This window comes from Cataglyphis hispanica, chromosome 13, assembly GCF_021464435.1.
Source record: "Cataglyphis hispanica isolate Lineage 1 chromosome 13, ULB_Chis1_1.0, whole genome shotgun sequence".
Taxonomy (NCBI): domain Eukaryota; kingdom Metazoa; phylum Arthropoda; class Insecta; order Hymenoptera; family Formicidae; genus Cataglyphis; species Cataglyphis hispanica.
Genome location: NC_065966.1, coordinates 6,855,828 through 6,867,092, shown reverse-complemented (window position 1 = coordinate 6,867,092; position 11,265 = coordinate 6,855,828). Strand labels below are relative to the sequence as shown.

The window sequence follows — 11,265 nt, the reverse complement described above, 5'->3', positions numbered from 1 at the left end:
TTATTTTATAAATTTTCTATTACCGCAGATACTTTCAATCTATTAAGATATTTGGCCGCTATAATCGGCCAATATATATTTCAATCAAATAGTATAGTACATAATATAAGATATTATATAGTACATAATATAAGATGTATCATAACATGTGGGATTCACTTTAGCAGTGTACAGGAGATACAAGAAAAATAATGAAAGAAGTTCATAATAAACGTGTGTCCCATTTGATCATAGTGGTGGAGTAATCATTTAACCTTGTTTTTGAATTATAGCCAAATGATCCCATTGAACTCTTCTTATACAATATTGGATATTTTTCGATTTATTGATTATGTTTTATGGATTGTTCCAGTTTGTTCTCTTGACAAGAATGATTGATACTGTGCAATAGATGTGTTCTAAAGATTATTATGATAATGAATTATTTAAGCCAGGAAATGGCAGACATGCATTTGATGTATGAATCCACTGAATATAATGCAGCAAAAGCAAGGTATCTCATTTTCAGCGCTTCCTGTAACGTTAAGTAGCTCCACATTACTAGAGTACATGACTATAACTCGAAAACAAAATCAAATGGGACACATATTTATATGAACTTTTTTCATTGTCTTTGTCTCTCCTGTCCACCGCTGAAGTGGATCCCACATATTACGATACATCTTGTACATTGAAATTTATAGACTTTAACAATAATGGGTGTGTGACAATCACTTTTTCATACCATATATAACTCATCTGCATATATTATACGCATATATGAAAGTGATTTCTCCATAATTTCTAAATATATTAAAAAAAAAGAAAAAAACAATGAAATACTTTATAAGAATACATGACACATAAAACTTGCCTTAATATATTCAACAATTTATTTAGGATATTTATTTTCTAAATTGCGAATATAACATTTGTTCATTAAATATATTTCTATGATACACTTATGAATGTTACTTATAGAATTTTTTATAACAACAAGGCGTATATTTCTGTGTAAATCTTGATTTCTTATTGAAAAAATCAACATTTTAACTCTGTAAATGACAGATCAATGCATAGAATTATACATTGTAGCAATATTCTTTAGAAGTGGTATAAATTTCTAATATGCAAAATTGCGCTCCAAGTATTAAAAAATAAGTTAATTAATAAAATCCAATAAACTATCAGATACAATTTCTATTATAATTATATTTAATTTATAAATATAATTCAGAAATATGTAATTGTAATAAAAATTACTTGAGAATTTAATCATTATTATGTAATATTAATAATATTTTATGTATAATTAATTTCTTTATATGTATTTAATACTTGAAGAAAATATGTATAAAGGAATGAAAAAATTATTGTGCACAATTCTGAACAATATTATAAGTTATAATATAATATTCCCAATATTTTAATAATTTTAAAAAATAACGATTTCTTTCAGAAAAAGGCTTGGTGATGATTTTTTCCAATTGTAATAAATTGTAATTTCTAATTATAAAGATATAGTTAAAAAAAGTTTCTAGAAATGCATTATTTTTCTATGTATTAATATGGACAAGAAATTTGTACGCACTGTCTTAGATTTTTGATGTGCCATTGCTCACAAATAAATTGAAGTATGATGTTTGGGAAAAGAAATGTTCTAATAATTAGACCTTGTTATCAACCATATCTACATTGATCTTATAATAAACATATGGATAATAATCGCTTTGGCCAAAACCTAGTCCTGGTATATCCACATTCTGTTAAAATTAAAATGTCTTTGTAAATATAGATGTTTCACAAAAAAAAAAAATTATATCTAAAATAGATATATATGTATTTACAAAAATAACAAAAAATTTAATAAATGTTTTAAAATTATAATTAAATTTATTTAATTCCAACAATATAACTTAACTTACATCTTGATTATGTTGCGCTGTTGTAGCAGATGAATCTAAATGAGCATAAAGCTGATTTAAAATGTCACGTAATCTTCTTGCACATTTCTTATGTGGATGCAATAATATTGCTTGGAAATTGACAGGTAAGCCATATCTATAAATCATTCATACAACATGTTATAATTATAATTGATTAAATATTATTACTGTATTTCATACAAGACATTTAATGGTACCTAAGAACAGATTCAACAAATACACGTAAAGCTTTGACATGGATCCAAGCACAGAAGCATTCACTAAAATTCACTTTCAACCAGCGAACGAGAGGTCCAAATTGTTTCTTTTTATCAGTAACCAACTTTGTAATTTCATATTTTCCTGTAATGTAAATAAAAGAAATATCATTCTTTACATAACATAGATATATTCATTTTAAATTTTTAATTTTTTTTAAACCATGTAAGATTTCAACATTTCAACAAACCTGCTGCTAGTTCTTCTTCATTATATGTAAAATCTCGTACAATAAATTTTTTCTCACGAGCATGTAATTTAAATTCGTCAATTACTTTTTTAAATAAAGTGATTGTAAATAATCCATATTCTGAGTCTTGAGTAATAAGTTGAGTACTACGTGGTACAATCATGTCTGTCAGTTTTTCATAACAACTGTACCAATCCTGAAAGTTGGATCTAAAAATATAAGACATTATAAATATCAATTTTTCACATTATGGACATTTAATCTTTACATAATAGTCTTAAAATCTATAATATAGTGCCGAAATTTGGCTGTATACATATTTACTCACCTTGGTACAATTACAAGCAAAGTAGTTAGATATTCACTGTCCAAGATAAAATGTTCCTTTTTCACTAAATCTGCTAAATTACGTGTTAATAAACTTCCCCTATTGAGAATATGTTAAATTAAATGAATATGCCAAATTAAATATATTTTTACTTAATAATTAAATATATTTTTTATTTAATAATTTGTCAATTAATATATTCTACAAAATAAAACTTACGTCTGTTTCTTTTCAAGATTTTGTAAGCTGCCTTTCAAATTATTATACATTGTGGACTTAGTTTTCAAATCAGCATCAATTTGTCCCACTTGTTTACTGATAATATCTGCGATGTTTCTCAAAGATTGTTTGATGGGATATTTAGCCATATCCCACTGGAATCGAGTAATATATGATGGCAGATCACCTAAATTTTAAATATTAATCCACTTTTGTTTTAAGTAAGAAATTATGATACATATCACTTTGTAAGCAGATTTACAGAATAATTAAATATGTATGTATCTTTTCTTTCAAACTTTTCATATACATATATTCTTTAGCACATACAGAATGTTCCCGGGTTAAATGACCAAACTTGAAATATGAATTTAGAATCTTAAAACAAGAAAAAATTTTCTTCTGGAAGTATGCTCGCAAACGCTTCATTCAAGAGATATTGACTTGGCCATTTATATCAACATCCTATATATCAACAACATGTAGACTTTATAAGTATTGTAAACATTAAATTGAATAAATTCACAATATTAATATATTTCTTAAACTCTGCATATATAATTTTACCAACATATACAAATGTTTAACATTTTTATATTTTTATTATAATAGAGAACCTAATCTCAAATAACATTGTTAAATGTATGATATACAAAATGATAAGATAAAGGAAAAATAATTTCCATACAATTTTTTGATTTTAGTAAGTTTAATTATCGTTACCACAAGCAAAAAGCAAGACATACATAAAATATATCATGCAACCAAGAGTAAACAGACTTATAAACATTTATTTATAAAATATATTTCATTACAAAATACATAACATTCAAATTACTTGCATAAAATTCTGCATAATTGTGCATATTTGATGTACATAAATATACAAAATTTTTTTGACAAATAAAATTTTTTATTAATAGTGATTTTTTTAAAAGTAAAAACTTTTAAAATTGCATGTCTTTGTGTGAGTATGTGAGTACATAAACAAATCTTAGTAATATTTTGAAGACTATATTGTCTTTCTATTGTTACTATATCTCATGTATCTCATAATTTTAATATAATATTAAAATTTATGTGTTAATTTAATGATATAACTAAGTTTTCCTAAACATGCATATAAATATAATGAATATATTAATATAGATCTGTGCATGTACATATGTATATTAACATCATTAAAACATTAAAACATCATTAAAACATCATTAAAACAACGCAAGCTGAAAAACCAAAAAAGCTGAAGAACCAAAAAAAATTTTTGTCAAGTAATTGTAATCAAAGTAGGTGTATCTTATAGATTTTTTGCCATAAAAAATAACGCTGCAAACCGAATTACTTCATCACGTCAGGTTTTAAAGTTATTTTAAATTTTAAGATGAAAAACCGCTGATTTCTCATTCAAATACAAAATAACTTTAAAACCTGACATGCTAGAACAATTTAGACAGCAGCATTGTTTTTTGTGATCGAAAATCTATAAGAAATACTTACTTTGATTAAAACTACTCGTCAACAATTTTTTCATAGAAAGATTTTAAAGTTGTTTTGAATTCTAAGATGAGAAATCAACGATTTTTTTATTTTAAAATTCAAAATAACTTTAAAACCTGACGTAATAGAGCAATTTGTTTTGCGACATTGTTTTTTGTGGCCGAAAATCTATAAGCAACACCTACTTTGATTAGAGATACTTAACAAATTTTTCTTTTTTATTGGCCTATGAAAAAATTTTTATCAAATAATTTTAATCAGAGTAGATGTTTCTTATAGATTTTCGGTCATAAAAAATAATGACACAAACCAATTACGAAAATACATTGCTCTATTATGTTAGGTTTTAACATTATTTTGAATTTTATGACGAGAAATTAGCGATTTTTCATCTTAAAGTTCAAAATAACTTCAAAATCTGATGGAGCAATTTGGTTTGACGTATTATTTTTTGTGGCCATTTATAAGAAACATCTGCTATTTGACAAAAATTTTTTTGTCGACGTGTATTATTAATTATATATTCTTTTGTTCATTTCCATAATTATCTATTATCTTTTTACATATTTGTAAGAAATACTTATTTTATTACTAAGCACTTTATATTTTACATACATGCTTAATAAATTAAAACATGTTCTAGCACAAAATGCGTGTATATATTTGCATTTAAGAAAAATCTTATATGCATTTAAAAGAAAAGATTTTATTAAATATATAATATATAAATCACGAAATTTTTTAAGGTTTTTAATATTTTACTGATGCATTGAATTATGATATTAAAAGCGAGAAATCATAAATTTTTTTCTTGTGAGATATATCAATATAAGTTTTTTTTTTCATATGTTATACCGTTCGTTTTCGGTAATAGATTGAAATATACCAAAGATACACGTGTCGATTAGCATATTAATAAATATCTATATTAATAAATTTTATTTTAGTATATTAATAAATTTTAATCAATTGTTATAAGAAATCCGTATTTGCTGAAAATATAAGATACATATAAGTTATTTATTAATGCTAAACTATTACATATAAGTTATTTATTAATGCTAAACTATTAGAAAAAGAAATTTCGGTATATTCTTTCTATATTATAAAAAGGTATACAAGAATGAGGTATATAAAAAAATAATTTATTTTGATATATCTCGCAAGAAAAATAACTTCTCACTTCAGCCTTAATTTAATATAACTGCAATGAGAAAAAAGAAATCTTAAGAATGTATATATTAATAATAACTATTATATATACATATAGTATAATAGGTGTCAATTAACACTCCTTTTTTCAGATTTATTAATGTGAATATACAGGGTGGCCACCCCCTTTTATCTTTTAAACTAAAAGAGATAGACCATAACAAATATATATCAAATTAAATGCTTCAAACTAAACTTTAGTGTAAGCATAGTGGTTGTTTCCAAAAGCTATCTGTTAACGAACGGAAAAATATGCATTTTATTATAATAATGTGAATATTTCGATATAGCAAAAGTTATAGTGCTATTTGAAACAAATACAACAATGTATGATATAATATAAATATTTTACATATTATACGACTTTTATCGTCTTGAAATATCGCGAGTGACCAACCTCCAAAGTGATAGCCAACTTCGGATTGAGTATTATGATCAAATGACATATGTCTATCTGTAATATATGAGTCAGAGATTGGTCATAAAGCAGGGCTAAAAAGGTAGACGTCATCCGCGTTATTTCAAGACGATAAAACTTGTATAATATGTAAAACATTTACATTATATTATACATTGTTATATTGGTTTCAAATAGCGCTACAACTTTTGTCATATCAAAATTCACATTATTATAATAAAATTATATATATTTCTCCGTTCGTTAAGAATACAGATAGCTCGTTAATACAAGAAGCAATCATTATGCTCACAATAGAATTCAGTTTGAACCATTTAATTTGATATATATTTGTTATGGTCTATCTCTTTTTGGAAGATAATTGATGAATTTGAAAGATAAAAGAAGGCCACTTTTGGTAGGACATCCTGCATACATACATACATACATACATACATACATACATACATACATACATACATACATACATACATACATACATACATACATACATACATACATACATACATACATACATACATACATACATACATACATACATACACATACATACATACATACATGCATACATACATACATACATACATACATACATACATACATACATACATACATACATATATATGTGTGTGTGTGTGTGTGTGTGCGCGTGCGTGCGCGCGTGCAGGATGTCCGGAGTCAATCGCATCACTCGTCATGTGATAGAGTAGGTGGTAGAGTAGATAAAACTGAAAACTGAGAAGAAAAGTCCTATGCCATTTTTTTCTATAACACTTAATAAAAAGAGTTATTATTGAGTGAAGTGTCTGGCCAATCGTCGCCGATCTTTAGACGGGCACACAGTCGGTGAGCTGCGTGCCCGTCTAAAGGTAGTGTGTGTGAGCGCTTAGAAAATGTTTACGACACAAGTAATCTGTCATACATGCCTGCCGATACCGGCCTACCGCTTTCCAACGTGCTCATTAGCTCACATATTTTAATTAAGAACGCAATAACTATTGCAAATTTTTGCAAAATGATACAGGACTTTTCGACTCAGTTTAATCCAATCTACCTCCACTTTTCGTTTGGTCAGTTACATGTTAGACACCCTGTGTACACACACACACACGCGCGCGCGCGCACGAACACGCACGCATGTACATACTCTCACATATACAGGATATGTCCTATGACTTGAGATCCATACAGAAAGGGCATTATTGAAGTCATTTAGAGATGAAATTATTAAAAAAGAATAGTTTTGCTTCTTAACGAAACTACAATCATTAAAAGTTGATATGAATATTTGAGAAGGAAAAGAAAAAACACATTTAATTTAATTTGTTTATTTACAGATGTGTTCTAAATTTTATTCAAAATTATCTCCTGCAAGTTCAAAGTTTTGCCATGCAAATTCAAAATGTTGCCATGTAAAAGTGATCTAAATATTCTCTCTATCTTCAGTACTCTCACAATGCTCCGAAAATTTATTTTTTTTTTATTTTTATTTTTAATGTAAATATTACCAGACTGACAAAAAATGTTTCAAATATTCACATCAATTTTCAATGGTTGTAGTTCTGTTAAGAAGCATTTACGGACATATGTTTATTAAACAATTTCAATTGTTATTGACTTCAATAATATGCCCTTAATTTTCTGGACATCGAGTCATGGAATATCCTGGAATATATGTTAAATTGATAATTTGGCAATTATCGGCATTATATATAATTACCGATAAATATATATAATTATCAATTATATTGATAAATTTAAAAAAAATTTATATTTATTCAAATTATCATATTTACTAGTAATTCTTAATCAATTCCAATTTCAAAATTGGTAAAGATAATAAATACAAGTTTGTACAAGTATATTTATAACTTTATTATTTACATACTTATGATTTTATAATGTAAGTAATAAAGTATAACAAAGTATATGTTATAAAATATATATTATAAATAACTTTATAATATAATATTAAATATCATCTATATCATCTTACACATCACAAATCACTTTTTTCACATATATTGTAAAAAGTGCATTCTTTAAAATAATACATACTTTGAATAATGTGGCACTTTTTCTTTTTATTCTTAAGATATGCAAGTTTGAAATATTTACTTAAAGTATGTTAAAGGTGACTTTGAGTCCAGTAAAGAAGCGATCAAAGCAAAAACAATAGATTTGTTAAAAGATTTAATACAATTAAATTTTCAAATTGTTTTTAACAGAAGAAAAAAACCGACTTCAGCAATGTGCTAAAGGGAAGAAGAATATATTGAAGAGAGTAAAAATTAAAATGTGCAATATTTCACATAAAGTTCTATTTAGAGTGTTAATTCTTGATTATTTAATAATCATACGTATGACTCGTATGACAGTTTAAAATTATAGATATATAATTTTCTCATTCTATAAATCGTAACAAGTATTTCAGACAATCAGTCTTTTTTTCAATTTTTCATTTGCCGTCCCAAAAAACACAATCAATCCATTCAACAATACATGATGCATAAGATAAAGAAGCGGACAAAGCTTCAAAACTATATTGAGAAGAAAGAAGAATGATAGACTCTAATCGGCTGATAATGATGACTTCCTTGAATTTGATAAATTGTCATTATGATCTTGATCTGGATTTTAATTCGCATCTTATCATTTTTTCTTCTCTTTCTTTTCATTTTTTTTTGTCACCCCCCTTCCCTATCATTTTATTGCCGTTATTATTATCATTAAATTATAGATAAATCGATTTTGATTTTTTTCAATAGTAATCCATAAACATAACAATTGTTATTCAAGCTCTCCTTGCTATAATTACAATGAGAAGAAGGAGAGAAACTCGCGGGAATGGGATTGGAATACGGCGTTGAAGATTTAAGAGCAACGCATCAACATAGGAACACACATAAATATGTTGACAAAAAGTAGTAGTTGGATTAAATTTTGATATTATAAATGTCATGAACAAACATTAGTTTTTTCTCGAATATGGAAAAATCTTGGTGTTTATGGGGGTTATGATAATAATAATGATGTTAATGCTACTGTTGCTGATAATAATAATCATGATAATAATGATGTTGGTGATGATGCTGACCTATATAGCTGGCCGGCTCTGATTCGGATTTCTCCAACTGCCTCCACTGTCTGTGATGTTCCTTTGTAGTCTTGTGTGATGGGGGTGTAACAGGGATATTTGACCCCCGGGTGTGTAGATCCCCATCGGGGCTTGAACTCTCCCCATCCATTGATGTGTGACCTATCCATTACAGCCCAGTCCCAATCTCACGCGATTTTTTTTATTGTTTTGCTCAACTATTATTGTTTTTTACGCAAATGTATAATGATAATTTTGGCGAAAGTGAATAGAATAACTCAAGAAAACATAAATAGAATATTTAGCACAAATCACTTGGGTATGAAATATTCAGTTTAATTCAAAGATATCAAATATATGAATTCAGTTTAATGTATTGTAATTCATTAAATGGTTATAAATGTATCAAAATGTATGTAAATGTATTTTGATACAAAAAATAAATTTAATACAAGAAAAGTTAAAGACACAATCAGTAACATTATAAAATAATCATATTTAGTACTATATAATTTACAAAGTTTGAAATTTTTAAATAATCTATGTGTAAATTATAAACATCATTTTGTGTGTATGTGTGTGTGTGTACATAGAGTGTCTGATAATAATCGTCCCACCCGTAATGTGCAGATAGAGCGGATTAAACCAAGCAGGAAAGTCCTTTACTATTTTTTTGTATAACGCTTAATAAAAGAATTATTATTGAATAAAGTTTAGCCAATCATCGCCGATCTTTCGTCAGCCGGGCGCTCATCGGTGAGCCGCGTGCCTAATATGGTGCGCCACCGTAGTGATAGAGCGCTCTCGCACATTATCAAGCGCGCGACTCACCGATGTGTGCCCGGCTAAAGATCGGCGGCGATTGGCCAGACTTTACTCAATAATAATTCCTTTGTTAAATATTCCTTTATTATTTATACATTCAAATAATAAATAGGAATATACGTAGCAGAAGGTGGCACAAGTCCCGAAACGCTGTGGCAAAAATATTGATGTATCTGCATAAAGCATTTGCATATTTTTTCAGCCTAACAAATAATCTCTAGAAAATGATATTTATAAACTAGAAAAATATGTGAGTGCGAGTGGCTAAATTTGAAATTGAACCCGAATCTTTCGCTTTCTGCTATCATTAAACTATTCAGATCTCTTATCAAACCTTTTAATACAATAATATAGTTACGATTCCAATGCAATATTGGAATGTTGCTTAATGAATGCAAGGCCGACTGCCACAGAGAAATCTGCGCTACAGATAGTTACAATGATTACAAAGAGGTGATCTTATTCTCTTACCTATATACTAAACTAATCTAGATACTAAGATATGAATATTGGACAATTAATTGCAAGATATTCTTAGAGGAGATGACACAATTATCCGGATTCTTAATGCAAGTGACCATACGACTCTTCTAATATATGTATAATAAAATTCACCATTTCTCACATAAGGCTAAATATCAATGCAATACTCTTTGAAATGAGCAAGTAACATAGACATGGAGTCCAGTAATATGACTCCAAGTAATAAATAGGAGTATACATGTAATGAAGGGCATAATATGACAGACTCCATGATATTCGGAAAACATTTTAATAAATTTATAACAATAATTAATTGCAGTAATTAATTAACATATTTTGTTTTTGTATGCAAGTTAACACCACCACACGATCGATGTATTTTTTCAACAATGAGCAATAATTTCGAGATTCTATATAGAGTGTCCGGAGTCGGTCGCACCACCAGTCGTGCGTAGAGCAAATAAAACTGAGAAGAAAAGTCCTGTTGTAACAGTCTTGTAAGCCTGTAACCGCGCTAACAACTGAACGCTCTCTCTCGTACACTATCAGGTGCGCGGCTCACCTGACGTGCGCCCGGCTAAAGATCGGCGATAATAGGCCAGACTCAATAATAACTTTTTTATTAAGTGTTATATAAAAAAAAATGGTACAGGATTTTTCTTCTCAGTTTTATCTGCTCTATCTGCATACGATGGATGATGTGACTGACTCCGGACACCCTGTATTTTGAAAAAAATTAATTCGAGAAATATTATAAAATTAAAATCATAACAATAATTAATTGCGTTAATGTACTTTTAGAGGTAAGCTAAC

General features: G+C 27.6%; 1 protein-coding gene across 4 annotated transcripts in view; it reads right to left on the bottom strand.

Moving 5' to 3' along the window:
• Positions 1-769: 769 nt before the first annotated feature.
• Positions 770-11,265, bottom strand: part of LOC126854247 (V-type proton ATPase subunit C) — a 16,400-nt gene continuing 5,904 nt past the window's right edge. For 3 of the 4 annotated variants that reach the window (XM_050600791.1, XM_050600794.1, XM_050600793.1), the window contains exons 3-8: positions 2,921-3,107; positions 2,702-2,800; positions 2,374-2,582; positions 2,123-2,267; positions 1,905-2,040; positions 770-1,742 (exon numbers count right to left, since the gene is read on the bottom strand). In XM_050600791.1, the coding sequence (XP_050456748.1) occupies positions 1,647-1,742; positions 1,905-2,040; positions 2,123-2,267; positions 2,374-2,582; positions 2,702-2,800; positions 2,921-3,107 (872 nt within the window). In that variant the 3' untranslated portion in view covers positions 770-1,646. Of the gene's footprint in view, positions 1,743-1,904; positions 2,041-2,122; positions 2,268-2,373; positions 2,583-2,701; positions 2,801-2,920; positions 3,108-9,144; positions 9,307-11,265 lie in introns of all 4 variants that reach the window. The other variant, XM_050600795.1, reaches the window with a different exon arrangement.